Source organism: Mytilus trossulus, chromosome 7 (genome assembly GCF_036588685.1).
Source record: "Mytilus trossulus isolate FHL-02 chromosome 7, PNRI_Mtr1.1.1.hap1, whole genome shotgun sequence".
Taxonomy (NCBI): domain Eukaryota; kingdom Metazoa; phylum Mollusca; class Bivalvia; order Mytilida; family Mytilidae; genus Mytilus; species Mytilus trossulus.
The window spans coordinates 21,923,825-21,944,641 of NC_086379.1; the positions used below are offsets into that span (position 1 = coordinate 21,923,825).

The 20,817-nt window shown below is 33.4% G+C and overlaps 1 protein-coding gene across 1 annotated transcript; it reads left to right on the plus strand.

Annotated features, from left to right (window-relative positions):
* Nucleotides 1-15,337: 15,337 nt before the first annotated feature.
* LOC134726059 (uncharacterized) lies at nucleotides 15,338-18,732 on the plus strand. The gene is made up of 2 exons (XM_063590454.1): nucleotides 15,338-15,604; nucleotides 17,942-18,732. Exons 1-2 carry the CDS (start codon nucleotides 15,403-15,405, stop codon nucleotides 18,730-18,732), a joined length of 993 nt encoding a protein of 330 aa, XP_063446524.1. The 5' UTR covers nucleotides 15,338-15,402.
* The last annotated feature ends 2,085 nt before the right edge of the window (nucleotides 18,733-20,817 follow it).

A 20,817-nucleotide genomic window follows, 5' to 3' on the forward strand; every position in this document is an offset into this window, starting at 1 on the left:
ACTATAATATGAAGATAAGATTAACTATATGATAGCGTCTTTTTAAAGAACGGTCATACCATATGAAGAGTTAAGAAGTATTTAAAGTAACCTGCAACAGATTGTTAATTGCCCCGACCATAAGCGTACGGTTGGACCATACGCGTATGGTCGGACCATATGCGTATATACATTTACCCATATGGTCATGACCATACGCGTATGGTCCAAATACTCATATGGTCTGGAACAGACACAAACATAATAGTAGTCCTACATATAAAAAAATCAGCTCAAAATTTAGAGACATATAGAAAAAAAGTCTGTATAACTGATTTCTAACAATTTCCAAAGTTGTAAAACCTTCATTTTGGCAAAAATAAGCGGAGCAAAACAATTTAAACAGGATCTGTAACTCATTGTGGTTAACTTACATACCAAGAATCAGCCCAATAAAGCATTGAAAGCATTAAGAAAAAAAGTCGGTATAAGTGAGATTTTCAAAAATTTATCAAATTCCTAAGCCCGAAATTAAACTAAGCAAAAATTAGCCGAATTGAACAAAACTTATTCTTGATCATCATGGGTAACTCGAGCTCGCATACCAAAAATCAGCCCAATATCTGAAAGCGTTTACAAAAAAGTAGTGTTGTCAAATCGTACACTTTTGCCTAACCGGTTACTCGGATAATTGTTCGACCGATTACCCGGTTAACCGGTAATTTAAGTTGGTGTTTGAAAGCCTTATCAAAAGAACCCTACACATATATATAAGATGTGGTATGAGTGTCAATTTGACAACCTTTCATCCAAGTCGTAAATACGCTTTTAGAATTGAAGTTTTTCCTTTAGCATTATAAGGCTTGTCTGTGAGGATTCCTTGCGAAGTTTGACTTTTGATAATCAAATACACCGTATCGTCTATGGCGTTATTACCAACTTCAGATTAAAAAATACAAAAAAAATCTTAATCTCGTAGAATTGAATATATATCATTTGTCTGAAACCGATTATTCTTTCATTTCTCTTGTTGTCTCCGAAAATAATGGGGTGTGTTTCAATTTGAAATGATTAATTATAAAACAAGAAGATGTGGTATGCTTGCCAATGAGACAATTTCTCACAAGAGACCAAAATGACACAGAAATTAACAACAATAGGTCATTGTACATGCTGTACAACCTGTTTCTTCACTGTGTTTGCTTTTTTCTTTAAGCATGTTATTCGTACTTTCACGTATACATTGAGTACATTCACATTGGTTAACATTTCCCATTTTTTTAATTTAAAGTAAGACTAACCCTTGCACTACGGAGGTTGCACATTTAAATGTGAGGTTTACACAATGTTAGATCGAAAACAAAATAATGAAGTAATTGGTAGACAATGGTAAAATAAAATCTCATTACTGATTTAAAGTTACTGTTACACAAACACGTTTACTAATTATGTTTCTGAAAGATCCTGCCCCGAACTCTAATTAATTGTATGTTTTTAGGATTAACAATATCAATCAATAAATATACTGGACAATTATTGATCTGTCAAACTAATTACCACGACGACAATTTTTAAATAAAACATAACTAATTACTGATTTAATTTTCAACACAAATTTATAGTAAATCCATCGAAATCGAAAAAAGTCCGGTTAACCGGTTAAGCTAGCGTTTTTGGTATTCGGTCGATCGACCGATTAACCGGTTAACCGTTGACAACACTACAAAAAAGGTATGTATAATTGTGCTTTTCAACAAATATCGAAGTCCAAAGACCGTAATTTCGGTAACAATTAGTAGAGCGGAACCAAACTTAAACTCGATCTGTAACTCATCATGGTTTACTCACATATATACAAAAAGCAGTCAAATGTCTGAAGACGTTTAGAAAAAAAAATCCGTTAAATGGTTTGTTGCGGAATTACGGAATTACGGAATTACGGACAAGGGCAAAACTATATGGCACCGACATCCTCGTACGAACCTTTGTTGATGATGTATCTCTGATATACATGTAAGTTTGATAAACATTTGGAAAGAATTATACATATGAGAGGGCTTTTAAACTGGGTGGCCGGACATATACACGGACACAACCGGACTCCTGGTAATTTTGTGTTGCCCATAATGCGGGATTCACACAGCTGAACATTGCTCCCGTTTGAGACCAGACACCGTTAGGACACGAAAGGTAAAAAAAGTCGGCCTACTATCCGCAATGTCCTTTAATGTCCTATTATTGCCCGATCGCTGTAGTATGCATTCGTAACATATTCCTACGGCTTAAAGAGGTCCAAGTGAGGTGACTTTTAGTAGCAATTGGGCAAACTCGATTTTGTCTAGTAGGATTTCAATCGTGATTATGTCGTGACAGATTCTGCTGTAACAGTTACAGTATCGGATCAAAATCGGAACAATGTTTTGTGTTTTCTGGACGGTGTCCTGTGGAACGAGCATGATCTGGATAAATTTGTCATTGGTGTTTTTTTTTTGCGAATTGAGTCAAGATTGCATCCCGAATACGAACCGTCTTTGACGAACCCGTTCCGAAGCAGTCCCGTAATTAATACGAAATTCGGCAATAATTCACTCTTCTGAGTCCGGACAATTACTGAACACGAAACGATTGAGTCTAAATTTTTGTTCTGTGACTTTCTGTCCGTTTACCTAAAATATTTGTATGATGACCTATCTTGATCTCTCTATATATATATTAACATTTCCCGACGAATATCTAGCGCATGGATTCTTCTTCTTGATCCCTATTCGAATTTTATTGACTTTCAAAAGTTATCGCATCGAAAGTTGAATCAGTGCCAAGCAAGATAGACATCCAAACATTTTCGTTAAACGAGTCAAATCCGTCTTCTGGTTGCTTAATCGATCTGTGATGATTGAGTCTGATCGACAATGTGAACCTTACTTTGCTAACTCGATACTTAAACATTTAACTTCTCTTTTCTTACTCGATGCTTGACTTTCATATCGACAAAAACTCGATGATGGGCTCTCTTTTATGTGAAACCTGCCTGGACTATATGTTTAGAACTTTTTTGGCAGTCAAATTGGCAATTTTTAAATAAAATGTAAGCCCAAATTAGCGACCCAAGAAACCCAAATTTAGTAGTTTGAATTAACCAAAAAGGTAAAAGAAATATTTATAATGATAATGTTTTTTGCAAAACATAATACCAAGACGGGCTATTAAAATGCAAACATGATTTACACAATTATGCATATACCTAAGATGTTATGTTATGGTATGCTACGGATCGATAACGAAGCCGTACAGCAACATGCATGTATATAGATACATGTAAAAAAGAAGATGTGGTATGATTGCCAATGAGACACTATCCACAAAAGACCAAATGACACAAACATTAACAACTATAGGTCACCGCACGGCCTTCAACAATGCCCATACCGCATAGTCAGCTATAATAGGCCCCGATAAGACAATGTAAAACAATTCAAATGAGAAAACTAACGGCCTTATTTATGTAAAAAAAAATGAACGAAAACAAATATGTAACACATAAACAAACGACAACCACTGAATTACAGGCTCCTGACTTGGGTCAGGCACATAAATAAATAATGTGGCGGGGTTAAACATGTTAGCGGGATCCCAACCCTCCCCCTAACCTGGGACAGTGGTATAACAGTACAACATAAGAACGAACTATAAAATTCAGTCCCCCCCCCCAAACGGATCCGCCTATGACCTGTCCCTTTTCAAATATTATTTTTTAAACATGATATATACCCATTTATATTTCCAGATATTTAAATAACAAAATGAAGACCTACACCTATTTAATGATCTGATATGCGCTACATTACCACTCCCTCTTAAAACAAAGCTTATCGACAATTGCAAATTCCTACATGTCAAATGGGTGCAAATTTCATAATAATGCCGGAAACATCTGACACATTTAAAAATGTGATTTTAACCGCAACACAATAAATACTAGCATCAGACACTTAATTAGAAATAACCCTGACCGTTTTAAATTTCCCACCCTTTTCATATATTAATGAAGCTTGAAAGACTTATTCAAGCTATTCCTATACATAGCCTTTCCCCATAGGGATTAATGGATTAATAAGTTCCATTTTAAGAATAGGGAATTTAACTAGCGGATCAAGAAATGTTATAAGTGGGGCCCACTGACTGCCTAAGACGGGTCCGCCCTGGTCATGCTACAGTGATAATCAACCAATTTTTTCCCAGAAACCCGGGGGGGGGGGGGGGGGGCTCCCTGGTCCCCCTTCTAAATCCGCCTCTGATCCTCTTTTATAATTTTGACGACTCCTCTCCCAAAAACTACAGTTAAATATGCTTTTCGAGCGTCTTTATTGTAGCAGGCTATTCTTAATACGACTAAACTTTCATCTTCCAAAGTTAATCATTCAATTTTTAACTGTTGACCTTGCTATAGAAATTTTATAATTTAAAAACACAAGTTGTGTACATTAACAACGCTCCAGTCTGAACAAACTGATAAGGCAACTTATCAGATGACAGTAACTACATAACTTCAAATTAACATGTCAAAACTCATTTATATCAACCACATACAACTAGGTACACAGCTGCATTCAATGAAACATGATCAGAGATAAAAAAAAAATAGATGTATATTCTGAATCAGATCCCTTCTTTTCGATACAACATATAAACGAGAAAAAAAGGGGGGTGTATCAGAAGAAAAATTATCTTTATTTTGAATAAACTGATGTATGCAAATTGCAAATTCCAATTAAACGCTATCAGTGATTACTGATCATTTGCATCGATCAGATCTGCATTTCTTTTGCACCGATTTTTTTATTACATTTTCGCCGAATTTGTGCATCATTGCCATGTGTTTGTGTACTTGTAAATTACAGGTTCATTTTGATCATTATCAATCTCTTCTGTAGTACAGAAGTTATGAATTGTCAATCATAACATGTATATAACTGTTGTAACATACTCACGGGGGGAGGGGAGTGAAAGTTGGCTTCCGAGCAGGATTATAAAAAAAAAGATGTGGTATGGTTGCCAATGAAACAACTCTCCACAAAAGACAAAAATGATACAGAAATTAACAACTATGGGTCACCGTACGGCCTTTAACAATGAGCATAATTAGCTATAAAAGGTCCCTATCTGACAATGTAAAACAATTCAAACGAGAAAACTAACGGCTTAATTTGTGTTCAAAAATGAACGAAAAAAATATGTAACATGAACAAACGACAACCACTGAATTTCAGACTCCTGACTTGGGACAGGCACATACATACATAATGTTTCGGGGTTAAACATGTTAGCGGGATCTCAACCCTCGCCCTAACCTGGGATAGTGGTATAGCTGTACAAAATAAGAACGAATTTTGTCAATTTAAAATAAAAATAAAAAATTAATATATATAAGTACAACATCTTAAAATGCATGAAATTGTCATCAGACGGATTCGAGCGTCAGACATAATGTCAAACGGCACTCCTCGATTTCATGGGGGGGAAGGAATGGTCACCGAAAAACTGCGATAGCCATTAACCAATTCCACTTGAGTTATCTCTATACTCTGTGCTTAGCCCATCAGACTGCCCCCCCCCCCACACACACACCAGTTATTTCTGCGCCAGATAAAAACCATAACAGCCTATTTGCAGGGAAGAACAATTTAAAACATATGCATATAAATGGCGAGCAGAAGAGGTTGATACTAATAATAAAAAAAAAATAACATCCACAAGAAATTTACATGAACACAATCGGCGCAAAAGAAAGATCGAACAACAAAAAGATACTAAGTGCAGATCTAATAGTACTCGCAGTTAACACTAACAACTAGTTCAAACGGCCAGTAACAACTAATTATCTAAGACTAAATATGGACTTGCACATCACTATTATGCGTATAAACATCCCAGTTGCGGAACTAGAAATATTCATATCTCACAAACATGTTTAACCCCGCCGCAATTTTGCGCCTGTCTCAAGTCAGGAGCCTCTGGCCTTTGTTAGTCTTGTATTATTTTAATTTTAGTTTCTTGTGTACAATTTGGAAATTAGTATGCCGTTCATTATCACTGAACTAGTATATATTTGTTTATGGTCCAGCTGAAGGACGCCTCCGGGTGCGGGAATTTCTCGCTACATTGAAGACCTGTGGGTGACCTTCTGCTGCATGTTGGTTTTTTTTCTATGGTTGGGTTGTTGTCTCTGTGACACATTCCCCATTTCCATTCTCAATTTTATAAGTGGGGCTCAGTGACTTCCGAGAAAGGGGCTTGTTCCAGTTATGTTTCGGTGCTTCTCTTTATAATAAACAACAACAAAAATCCCCAAAAGGCGGAGCAGGCCACCTGCCACCGGATTCCCTTGATTCGCCTCTTCATCCTACAAGATATCAAGGTCGTTGCTTAAAAAATGTAGAAGAAGCTCTAGATGCTTGTTATATACATAATTTTTAAGGTTCAACTCGGTCTTCCTGGCATTTAAGAATATTTGACAAAAATAAAAATGCCGAGGTATACATGCATGCATGGACATCTCAATTGTGTGTTCAGGCAACCTCTCGAGCTCTGAAATATTAAAACTGTAGTTCAACAAATCTCGGAAGAGAAAGCAGGACAAACCATGATCTCTCTCTTTGCATTTTATAATAAAATGTATCCAACTACCTTGCATTTTGAGGATATTTGACTTAAAATGTTTATGTTGCAACTCAAAAACTGGATAGTCAGACAAACCAATCTATAGCTGGACAAACAGACGAACGGGAAGACGAACGAACCTGTAAGCGATAAATTAATATACCCTACGATGAAAGTGGGGTCATAAAAATCAAAACCTCATAGTGCTCAATTTGCTTAAACAGTTCTCTTCAGTTTTATAACCATGAATTCTGTGGCTGCTTTCTGTTAAATTCGTTTGGTTTTTTTTTGTTCTCGTTTTCACATACTCTATGCTATTGTTTCACATTTTGTCACATCGGTACATTTTATAAATTATTACGTATATATTAGCACACTTCGCATGTGTTGGTTTATTGTCGAAGGTTGTACTTAGAGCTTTCCGATTGATTCGACGGGAGCATGGATAGTTACAACACATGTGTCAGATCGGCAATTATACAACATTTTCTGTTATTTCCGTATTTTGCGTGGAATTCTCGTCGCGTTGAAGACCCCTTAGATGCCTTCGGTTATTGCCTCGTTGTCTCTTCTACATATTCCCCACTTCCATTCTCAATTATGAATTCCAGATTTCAGCAGAACTGGAATCATGATAAGTTACTCTCGTTTTCCTATTTTATTTTCGTCTTAGTTTTTACCCGGCGCTGATTATAGTTGACTTTGTCATAGGCGAATCCAGTGTGTGGGGGGGGGGGGGGGGGTAGGAGGGGTTCCCCTTTCGTGGGATTTTTTTTTATTGATTATATAGTCTAGAGGGAATCACTGAAGCATGACTGGAGAGATCCCCAACTTTAGGTTAGTCGCCCCCCCCCCCTCCCCCCTACCTGTAGCATGGGTTCGAATCCCGGCGAGGGAAGAACCAAAAGTTTGCGAAAGCAAATTTACAGATCTAACATTGTTGGGTTGATGTTTAGACGTCTAACATCAACCCAACAATGTTAGATCTGTAAATTTGCTTTCGCAAATTTTTGGTTCTTCCCTCGCCGGGATTCGAACCCATGCTACTGTGATATCGTGACACCAAATCGCCTGCACTGCAGCCGTCCTGCTAGACCACACGACCACCTGGGCTCTCAAAAAAAGAGCTTTCGGTGGGCATATGTTACCTTTCCACGTAAGTTTTAATCTAGCGGCGTACTACAGTACATGATATATAAGGCATGAAGATGTTATTGTTACAGATCAGCTAAATTATCTATAGTAAAGGATCCTATATATATATATATATATACGAGTCTAAATTGAAAACTACGTTCAAACCTATGACTGCGTTGGATAAAAACCGCAATTTTTATACGTGTGCATGTCAAACAAATTTCGTTGTAGAAGGGTCTAAAAACAGCACAAACAACATTTTCCAAAAGACCAAAAGAGTGAAAAAGTATATTTAAACAAAACGCATTTGACTAACAGGTCGAAATATATATATATATATATATTGCCATTCATTCTAAAAACGAAACTTTTAAGAATCATTTTTACAATTTATTTTAAATGGCTGCAAATGTTAAATAACACCAAGATTAAAAGCGCCAACAGCTAGTGTACATGTATAGCTCCGTTGGTATATTTAATAGAAAGATAATATATATAGTTGTTAACTTGTTATATTTGCAAATGGGGCAAATAAACTCTTCATAAATACCAGGATTGAAATTTTACATTTACGACAGACCGTTATGTCGTCTACAAAAGACTCATCAGTGATGCTGAAGTAAAAAAAGTGTTAATAAGATAAAATGAAACTGACCATTTAACTTCAAAAAGGGCAAAGCGCAAACATTTTTTAATCAAAGTTTCAACGCTATCTTCATGACCACAATAAGTGTTTTCATCAAAATTAAAAATGATGATATTTTTCAAAGAAAAATCTTTACCTACGTCGCATTATACTAGTATACTATTAACAAATTCTAAATATACTGCTTAACAAAAAAGTTAAGCAACGGATACATTTAAGTCATATTTATCTTAATTTCTGTCAAGTTTTTCCATTTTCAAGTAAAGAAAATCACAAAATATGGTTAACTTTCTTTCCTGTATAATAATTAGATCACTTGTATACTTCTAACACACACACAGACAATAGGTGTTGTTTATTTGTTGAAATGTTTGATTAAAATATGCGCTGCTGAACTTATTTGACTCGGTATAGTATATAGACTTGCATTCCAAAGACAAATTTATATATTATTTAATTTTCTGTGTAGATAATGACCCAGTGACCTACAACTTTTATAATGAATAAACCACATGTTGTGCACATTGGCAACGCTTCTAAAAAGTATGAATTATTTGTTACTAGTGTAAAATGTGGTGTATAATAATTGGTAAAGTCAAAGATGACCCGATGAGCTAACATGCATGATGTTGAATTGATTTTGGAAATAATACACTTAATCCAAGTTTACAAGTTTTCATTATGTTTGTTTTGTATTTGCCGTAATCAAAATTGTCTTTGTTTGTTTTGCAAATAAAGAATTATTATGTTGAATATTTTAATGAGAGAACCTTACATAATCCATTATTATCATTTTATTTCTTATACTGAAAACAAAATATGGTATTACTAAATCCATCATAGCACAACCAAGTAAACAAGTGTCCATTTATACTAAAATCAAAAGATCATAGAACATTCATATTACGACAAAATGAAGATAAATAGAAAGGGGTATGCGTTGTTTATGTTGTGCAAATGGAATGAATAATTCCCCTATGCAATCCTTCTTCTGGCAAATTATTTGAAAAAAGGAGGGCTTTGATAACTGTTATCCTAGCTTGCCCCACAACATAATGCATCTCCAAAAAATATAGATTCCATATTCATATAAGTCTGAAAATTAAACCCAATAGAGTTACGGAATCAGATTTTTAGGCTGACAAATATTTTTTGTCATTTTACATTTGCACAAGTCTGTTTACATGTTCATCAGTTTTTCAATCATTTACTGGTCTGTTTTTACTTTAACAAGTCTCTCTTATAGACCCCTAGTTTCTTTGTCCATATGATTCTTAACAGTCTGACTATGTGTCCACAAGTCTATACGTTTTCACCGGTCTCTATGTGTCCGTCAGTCTGTCTCCGTGTCTACAAGTCTATCTACATGTTTTCCCGCCAGGTTACGTTTCTAACAGTTTGCCTTCATGTTCTACACGTTCACCAGTCTCCTTATGTATATACCATTCTGGCTACAAGTCTACAAGAATATCATTTCAAATCCTGAAGATGATGATATTTCTCATAGTAAAGTCGTTAATACAATGTACAAGTACTTTAGGGACGACATCAAAAAAGCAATGAAGGATAAAAAAAACTTAATTCAAATTGCTGCAAGTTTTGTATAAATTGACATCGATTTTTACATATATCGTTATTGGTCAATCAATTTTTCACAAATTAAGTTTAGAAGGGGGGAGGTAGGGGAGTCGGTGAAAAAACTATATGAATTAAGTTTTGTTTTTATCCTTCATTGAACTTTTGATGTCGTCCCTTAGTCTATAGCTATCAGTTTCCATCATCATGCAAGACTCGGGATCTGATGAAGGTTATTAACAGTTGAATATTCATCAAATCAGTCCTTTTGAAGTCAGTCTTCTCGGTCAGAAGCAAAGATATGCCCGATTATCGCTGCTTGATTTGCCCGGGGCATGTGGAGGACCAGTAGATATCGACACACCGATTTCAGTTATTCGACGAAGAATTTAAACACATATCTCATTTAACACCAACATTACACAATATATAATGTCACAATGGAGTCAGTAGCTGGGGCTCGGGGGGCCACTTCCTATGTAATGACTGGTAGGGATGAGCCGCTGGAATAGGTAACTATTTCATGCTTCATGATATATGAAAAGGGTGAGAAATTCAGATTAAATATATCAATAGGTTGATATTATCACTTGCTGGATATATATTATAAGTATCTGAAACTAATCAAATGTTCCTGTTTATTTTTAATGCGGTTAAACCGCAGTCTTAAATGCATCAGCTATTTGTCAAACCAATTAAACTCTATTTATTCAATGTGGTATTTCCACTGAGGTTAGATATAAGAGCAATAAATCCAATCATTTTGACATTTCCACCTCATTAACATTGAAAGGTTTACATGCATGAAACATTAGAAGAAATTCCATAGCATAGTGTCAGCGTCCTTCAAGAGGGAACGACAAATCAGTTTCTAATCAATGTAAACTCAGTAAAAGTGATACTATCTGAAGTGTTACTACAATTATCTGATAAAACATTATCTATTGTCTTTTCAAATTGAAATTTCTTCATAATTAAAGTTATAAAAGGGGCAAATAGCACTGGCAAAAAGAAGAGTGAAGAATTTATTGGTAAAGCAATGTGTGATTATTGCGACTGCGTTGCTTCTAAACAAATACGTAAAATGAGCGGGACCTCAAATTTTTTGTAAACTCCAATGTATCAGAAGATAAAAATATCCAAATATATCTATAGGTCTATTTTTTCTTCATTAATATATGATAAGGTATATATTTTTGATAAACAAAATATATGAAAAGGGTGGGGTACTTGATGTCTCAGCTGCTCACCGCTAGCCAAAAAAGTTTGAAGTGCCCCCCCCCCCCCCCCCCCCCCCCCGGGGAGCTGGGGTAACATAAAGTTAATTTAGAAGTCAATATCTTGGATAACTCTGATTTCTGTATACAGTTTAGAATGCATATATCACTGTCATGAATCTAGGATTTGTATAGTAAGAAGGTTCTTACTATCATCGGAACTTTGGGATAGGAGAATTGTTTTACCCTCCCCCTTTTTTTCAATATCCGTTATTCTTTCGTTTTCTTTTAATTCACTCTCTTTAGTAATATATATATGGATAGTAAACTTGGAATAGATAGTAAATAGCAAAACCAAGTATTTTGTAGTCTATTGTCTTACACTATAGAGTTTGTCTTAATCACCGATTTAGAACAAATTTAAGTATGGTATAAAGCTTGGCTTATTAATGTTTACCCTAATAAGACAAAGGCTATGATACTAGTATTCTCCTGCCATACTTCCCGAGATGATATTGAAATAGAATTTCAAAACCGATTAGTACAATTTGTCTCCTGTCATAAACACCTAGGGATTACTTTTCATTCCAATGGTAAAATGCATACACTTATAGAAAATATTTCAAAGTGTGCAAGCACAAGATTAAATGTTTTTAAAAAATTGAAAAATGTATTGAATAGAAATTATCTTGCTCGTATATATTTAACTTTATAAGACCCGTTATGGAATATGCATGTGAGTTCTGGGATGGTTGTACTCAACAGGGACCATATGGTATATAGATCTATATAAGTCCTTGTACGGGGCGCCGAATGGGACTCTTGTGGTTTTGTACAAAATTCAATTCTGTCATAACAAAATCATTTTTGTCTTACAAAACTATGTGATACAGACTTGTTTTGTGAGAACTTCAATTTTGTGATGACAAAATTCATGTATGTAGACAAAATTCATTTTTGTCATGACAAAATTCATTTTTGTAGACAAAATTAATATTTGTCATGACAAAAGTAAATTTTGTCTAAAAGGTATGCAAATATAAACATATTTGCATACATAATTGACTTTTGTTACCTGATATGGAAATTAAATCACAAAAGTCAATTGTGTGAGACAAAATTGACTTTTGTGAGACAAAATTGACTTTTGTGAGACAAAATTAACTTTTGTGAGACAAAATTAACTTTTGTGAGACAAAATTGACTTTTGTGAGACAAAATTCAAGTTTGTCAATTTTGTTGAGACAAAAGTCAATTTTGTCAATTTTGTTGAGACAAAAATCAATTTTGTCAATTTTGTTGAGACAAAAATCAATTTTGTCAATTTTGTTGAGACAAAAGTCAATTTTGTTAATTTTGTTGAGACAAAAGTCAATTTTGTTGAGACAAAAGTCAATTTTGTCAATTTTGTTGAGACAAAAGTCAATTTTGTCAATTTTGTTGAGACAAAAGTCAATTTTGTGATGACAAAATTCATTTTTGTGACGACAAAATTCACTTTTGTAACAACAAAATTTACTTTTATGAGACAAAATTGACTTTTATGAGACAAAATTGACTTTCGTGAGACAAAATTGACTTTCGTGAGACAAAAATCAATTTTGTTGAGACAAAATTCAATTTTGTTGAGACAAAATTCAATTTTGTTGAGACAAAATTCAATTTTGTCAATTTTGTTGATACAAAAGTGAATTTTGTCAATTTTGTTGAGACAAAAGTCAATTTTGTCAATTTTGTTGAGACAAAAGTGAATTTTGTCAATTTTGTTGAGACAAAAGTGAATTTTGTCAATTTTGTTGAGACAAAAGTGAATTTTGTCAATTTTGTTGAGACAAAAGTGAATTTTGTCAATTTTGTTGAGACAAAAGTCAATTTTGTCAATTTTGTTGAGACAAAAGTCAATTTTGTCTCACAAAAGTCAATTTTGTGTAACAAAAGTCAATTTTGTGTAACAAAAGTCGATTTTGTGTAACAAAAGTCGATTTTGTATGCAAATTAGTTCACAGAAACCAAACTAAACTAATTTGAATACAAAATTGACTTTTGTCGCCCAATTTTCAAATTAGGTAACAAAAGTCAAGTCTTTGTAACAAAAATGAATTTTGTCATGACAAAAGTGACTTTTGTCCGCTGATAGATAATTTTGTATGACAAAATTTTAAATTTGTAGTATGATACAAATTTTGTTAAACTGAACTTATTTTTGTTGAACAAAAGTCACTTTTGTCCGTACAAAATTGAATTTTGAGTACAAAACCACAAGAGTCCCATTCGGCGCCCCGTACCTTGTACTCAACCAGAAGCCGACAATTTAGAGCATGTTCAGTTAGAAGCAGGGAGGTTAGTAACTGGGTTGCCCGTGTTTGCTAGTCGGGAAGCTGTATTTTTTTAAACTGGCTGGCAATTGCTTGTGGACAAAAGAAAATCCAGAAATCTCAATATGTTATATTCTTTACATAATAGGACTGCCCCTGATTATCTCTGTGGTTTAATGCCCCCGCTTGTTGGTCAAGTATTTAACTACGATTTGCAAAACAGTAATAATCATGTAGTACCCGGTTATAGACTAGACATAACTAGAAAATCTTTTTCCCATCCACTACTATTGAATGGAATAGCCTTCCCTCCGACATACGTACGCCAAAAAATATATAAATATTTTTAAACGAAAGATGAAGTCCAAATTGATACAACTACCTTCCTATTTTAGTTGTGGGGATAGAAAACTTAATATCATTCATACACGTTTGAGAAATATGTGCAGTTCTTTAAATTCAGATTTACATCGTGTTAATATTAAACCAAGTCCAGCATTCAACTGTGGCTACCCTGTTGAGGATAGTATACACTATTTTTTTAGAGTGCGCTTTTCACAACGAAGCAAGAGAAATACTGTTTTCAAAATTAGAAAGTTACGCTATATCCATTAAGCTTCTGTTAGCTGGTGACGGTGACCTTTCAGCAAAACAAAGACATGTTTGAGTCCTTACAATCTTATATCAGAATACCACAAAGATTTAAAACAATCAATTAACATTCTAAATTTCTACTTTCAACAACCTTTCACTCCAGTCAAGTTGTTTTATTATTATTCCTTATTATATTGTATTTTTTTTTCTCTTTTTTTTCTAATTTTTGTTTGAAGTACTATGTTTTTTCCCCTTTTTCGCCATTATCTAATCAGTGTACTTTGTGTTTATATTTATATATATTGGGAGAGGACGGCTCTAATGTTGTTATTACTTGTGTCCAATCCCTTTTGCTACTTTTGCAAATAAAATATGTTTAAATTAAACTGTAGTGTATTTATGTTCAAATGACACAGACAGACGCAAAAAAATAATGATAGAAAACGAAAAAATAACAGATTTTGGAAAAAGGCCGGTAGGTTAAAAAAAATGTCCTGTCCCCAAGTACCTATGCTCACTATTAAAGCAATAATTTGAGAAATATATATTAAGTGTTATACAAATGTGTGAATATTATGAGTCAAATTGATTTTATATGTATGAAAAATTATATTTGTTATCTGGTCATGTCCCGCGGTTTTTTGTAATGTTGTTATAATAACAGTGTAAGTTAAGACCAAAAAGTATACCAGGAAAATACTTTATTATCTGTACATGTACTAGTTAATTTCTGAAGATCATATTTCAGTCATTTATTCTGTAATTCACATCCTTTAAACAATTATAACAGCATATATTATCTCAATCTATCAATTAGGATACATTATTTTATTTGGTTTAATAATATATTACTGGTATTTAGTGCGATCGTGCACCTTTCGGTTGCCTCGAGTGTTTTCTATGTAGCAATCTTTAACTCGTCATGTTGCGGGATTTTCAAATTCGAAAAGAAGAAGAACAGCATGATTTTCGACTTGGTGACTGTATTACTTATAGATAATTATACATAACATCACCTTACACAATCAATTTATTTTTTATGATTATTCTGATATACATGCCCCATATATTTTATTCCCAAAACCTAAATATAAAAAGGAGATGTCCGGGTCAGGTCGTGCAACCCAATAGGGATCATTCGTATTTTTTCTTCCTGTAGACGTCGCTGGTGTTCCATAAGTGGTTGTCGTAAGCGCTTTAATCACTTGGACGCTTGAATTGCATTACGCGGCATTTGTTTACATTAGAAACCAAAATGAACAGTCGATAAATTGACCATACTATGCCCCAATATTGTTGTGTGCCCGGCTGCAATAATTCCGAAGGCGGTCACAGATTTCCAAAAGACACTGAATTCAATTTGAAATGGAGAGTGGCCATAAAAAGACTTGATCCATCCAGCAAAAAGTTATGGAAACCAGGAAAATACGACCAAGTTTGTCACAATCATTTCACGCCAGGAGATTATAGAACCACTGGATTAGGTTATTATATTTATATTTTTCTTGAATTCAGTTATGTTTAAACTTATTTGTTTTGATTATTCTCGATTAAACAGTTGTTTTGACAGATTATTCACAAAAAGGGGGTATTTACGAGTGATGTAATTTTCTTTGAAATAATAAAATTTTGTCAGTTTTTTACCAGTCCCTTTTACATTTGTTTACAAGGTAAATCAGATTATTTCTAGGCAATAGGAGAATAAATTTGCAAGTGAAACATAAACATGAAAAAAAAATGCTTAAAAAGATGAGTAATCTTGATATATAATATTAGAAGTCGGACCATTTGAACTTCTGATAGAAGTCAATCCTTCATGGGGAAATTTGAAAAGCGTCAAACATAGACCCATATTTTTAAATATCGTCACATTATTTGAACACGGATGTGGATAAACCCACACATTTTTCCTTTGAAATTTATTTAATTTCTAAATGATATTGTATCAATAAAAATTGCTCTTAATTCTTTGTTTATTTTGTATTGCTTTGTTCAAAATTCAGAGACAGAGAAAAATAATTTTTCTTTGTCTTTATGATATCTTGTATTACAGAAACTTCAAAGTAAATTCAGAATTTTTGTTGTTGTCATGAACCAAATTGGAGATTTATTTTAAAAAATTGTTTGATGCAATTACATTTTATTTATGGCTTACAAATCATTCAATATTTGTAAGTGTAAATCATAAATGATAAACACAAAGTTTCATTTCTTATATAATTTAACAGGGAACAACCATTTAACTTTGAAAAAAAGTATGGATCTCTACTGTCAGAGCAAAAGCATAATGTTTTTTTGTATTTCTTACGTCACATATATAAAAGTCTTATTTTTAATATCTTTACATTAACAGTAAGATTTTTTTTTCCCTTTCCAAATTTGGAAATAATATAAAAACAACAACACAAAAACAAGCCCCGCATTAAATGGTTGTCCCTTAGGAACACTAAAAACAATTCTGAATTTACCTTTATTTAAATAGCATGATGCTTTGTGGTTTCTTGTTTTAATATTTCAGATGCCATCATGGAAAACAGACATTTTACTCAACCATGAAATGATGGATGGGATACATTATTATTTTTGTTATGAATTCATGGTTAAAATTCAAGACTGGCTACAACTGCTAGGATTAACATTGAGTCACTGGAGACACCTTAGCTGATAACAGAGGTTGACAGTTTTATTATAAAATTTTAAACGAAACTTGATTTGGTGCAGTGACAAGGGATATTTATGATAGGTATAGGAAGATGTGGTATGACCCTGGAAAAATAGAATTTATCCTTGTGATAAGGGACAACATCAAAAGCTCCATCTACATGTAGGATAAAAAAAAACTTAATTCACATAGTTTTTTACACATACCTTCCTCCTCTTAACTTAATTTGGGGGAAATTGATGGATTGCTACATGTAATTTGTTGTAAGAATTAAGCACAGAACTAGAATGATTGTGAACTTTCTGGTATGAATTTCAAGTGTTTATGAAAAAACAACTTACTATGTTTCAAACACAGACTGTTACAAGACAGTGAGACACTTATATCATGTATATCATTCACATGCAAATATAATTTCAGAATAAATAAGAATATTCAATGCATATTAATACATGTATATATGCATGATATGACATAATGTGTAGTTACCTACAAGTACATGTAAGCTAAATATAATTGCAAATAAGAGATGGCATCACAATGTCAATGTAGGATTAAATACTTAATTCAAATAACCCCCCCCCCCCCCATTTTACTTCATTTATAATAAAATTGATTAATTGCTATTTAAGCACAGAACTAGATTGTTTGTGTACTGCTTTTTCACAATCCAAGATAAAACACTTTATTTACCTTTACCTTCAGGGGATAATATATAAATAACACATAGCTGAGAGGGTGATAGAGCAGATTGGTACCCCGAGAAAACATTGTCAACCGCGGCGAAGCCAAGGTTGACAATGCCTTTTCAAGGGGTTCTAATCTGCTCTATCTTCCTCTCAGCTATGTGTTATTTAATTTATTATACTGAATGTCCTATAATTTTTGGCTTTTACAGATTAATTTTATTTTAAAAGTATTTTCTATGACGTCACGTTCATAACAACGTTACGGGTATTAGAAAAAAACAACTTCATTGTTCTTTGAATAATCGATTTCTGATTGGTCTAGACGAGAGGGTAACATTAAAAAAATTGTCACCCGCTCAGCCATGTGATAGAGTAAATTGACACCCTCGTCTTAGCCAATCAAAATATGGCATTTTAACGTGAAGTATAATAATATATTTTGTATAATGTTTGGTAAAACTTTTTTTTAGGTGAACGTTCACGGTTGAAGGCTGAAGCAATACCATCAATTTTTAATTTCGGACCATCTATAAAAGAAGAATCACCAAGAGCTAAACGTTTCAAACAGAGATCTGCAGATGAGCCAATTCTGATACTTAATAATTTTGATTATCAATATGAAGCAGAAGTAATTTCGTCTGAACCTAACAGTGAGAAGCCAATTATAACAGTAGATGATGTTTCCTCTAGATCTAAGAACCAAGGAATTCAATGTGATATTCCTTCATTTGGAACATTTAGCATAAAAAGCTTCAAGTTCAATGATAAATTGATAAATTATTACACTGGTTTTGATGATTATGATCATTTTATGATATTTTTTCATTGTCTTGGACAAGCCGCATATGAACTCCAGTACAAGTGCTCTTTATTACACCCAACAGATCAACTGTTTTTAACCTTGATAAAATTGAGGCAGGCAAAAGAGGATGTAGAACTGGCAATGTTGTTCAAAATTTCAGAGTCTACAGTTTCTAGAGTTATCATGACATGGATAAATTTTTTATACTTTCAATTGAAAGAATTAGATGTGTGGCCATCAAAAGAAATCATAGAAGAAACTATGCCAGTTGACTTCAAGAAAAAGTTTCCCAATACTCGTGTTATCTTAGATGCAACTGAGGTACCAATTGAAAAACCCACAAATGTGAGTTGCCAAAGCACCACTTGGTCAAACTATAAACATAGAAACACTCTGAAAACTATGATCAATTATTCCATTCATTTATTGTTTATTGTGAATAATTACAAACTGCGCTGAAGTTTTAAAGATTATTGGATAATTGACTTGTTCTATAGGTACATGTACCTAACTTACCGGGTGACAATACAAGTTGAACCCTAATATTGCCTATTGGTATAAATTTAAATGCTTAGTGATATATAAAAAAGATGTGGTATGATTGCCATTATGGACTTTGCTCGTTGTTGAAGGGTTGTACACTGACCTATAGTTGTTAATGTCTGTGTCATTTAAGTCTCTTGTGGATAGTTGTCTCATTGGGCTAATGGGACAACTGTCCACAAGAGACCAAAATGGCCAATGAGACAAGAGACCAAAATGACTGGGACATTAAATAACAACTATATAGGTCACCATACAGCCTTCAACAATGAGCAAAGCCCATACCGCATAGTCAGCTATAACAGGCCCCGATAAGACAATGTAAAACAATTCAAAAGAGAAAACTTAAGATATGTGCATTGTTCATATTATTGTTTATATGAAGATTAATAAGATTAAAGTAAACAATGTGGTATGTTTCCAAAATAAAAGCTATCCAACAATGACAAACTGATGTCGATGCAATTACTAGCCATACAAATGATAGATACATTTTGGTCACCATACTTCCTTCATTTATATTATGACTTTTGAGTAAATTTTTGCAAACATTTCAAACCTGTACATGTACATGCTGTTTATGTACATAGTACTACAGTTCAGTGACTCAAGTTTAAAATGCATAAGCTAAAGGTCATAACAGAATTTAAACTTACTATCATATTTGTATAAACATCATGATGAATATTTACATTCTCTAAAAGAGTTTTAATTTTACTTAACTAATACAGAAGATGATGGATTCCCCAACAGAAATCTTGATGACGGATCAAGGTGAAAAAATTGAAGAATTGCATCAATAGTTACAGAGAATCGATTTGCACGCAGAAACAGGTGCTCAAAGATAAGGGAATACAACAGCCATCCATGCTCCTTCCGTGTAAAGGTATTATATTGTATATGATGTGTAATATATATATTGTCTACATTTTTCTGAATTTATGATTTTTAAAAATCTTTCAAAAGATATAAATGTATATAGTCATGTCAAATGTGTCATGTCATTCAAAAAGAGATGTGCCGTTGTCTTTGATAAAATACACATCATGCAGAGGTACATGTTTGCCTTTTTAGTGTTATCAGCCTATATACTTGCTTAGTCTTGTTAAAATCTATAAATGTACCTTATATGTACATGTATGTTGAAAATGTCTGTCAGAATATATACATGTACATATACACGTAATCATAAAGTTTCATAGAGCCAAACATTGTAATTAATTTTTGGGGCCCATTATAGCCTTTTGTTCAGTGTGAGCCAAGGCTCCATGTTGAAGGCCGTACATTGACCTATAATTGTTTAATTTTATAAATTGTCATTTGGATGGAGAGTTGTCTTATTGGCACTCACACCACATCTGCCGGTCTATATCTATAATATATATATATTAAGTATTGCAAAACCTGTACACCCTTTCCTTTGCTTAGACTAAGTTTAACAAATATAATATGCAATGTTCATGATATATACTAGACTTGCTTGAAATTTTTTAAATTCAACTAATTATCTCCTGGCAATGCACATTTAGTTACAGAATTTTTCTGTTTTATTTTGCAGTAAGCAGCTTTCCCTGATGCTTATAGGCATACACGATCTAGTCTGGGCATGTAAAACAGCAGCTGGTTCTATTTTGAAGTAAGCTATTTAGTAATTACATCAATTTGACATGATTAGACCAAGTCTTGGGATAAATTAATAGTCTCATTGTCATGATTGTACTAGCTTGTTATTGTTTATATATTTTATGGAAAATACTGTTACTGTTAGTTGAGGCCTGCAAAAATAAATTTATAAGGTGATGAAGTGTGGTTGCCAATGAGAGTACAGACATCTAACAAATAGCATGAATAGAGTCATGGGGATTGAATTCATACTCTTTTTACTATTAAGTGTCACAAAAAAAATTGCAGGAAAAAAAACAACAACAAAAAATAAAAATAATTGTGTATTTAGTACAATAAGCCAAATCAAACAATGACTGACTTAAATCTTGTTTGAAA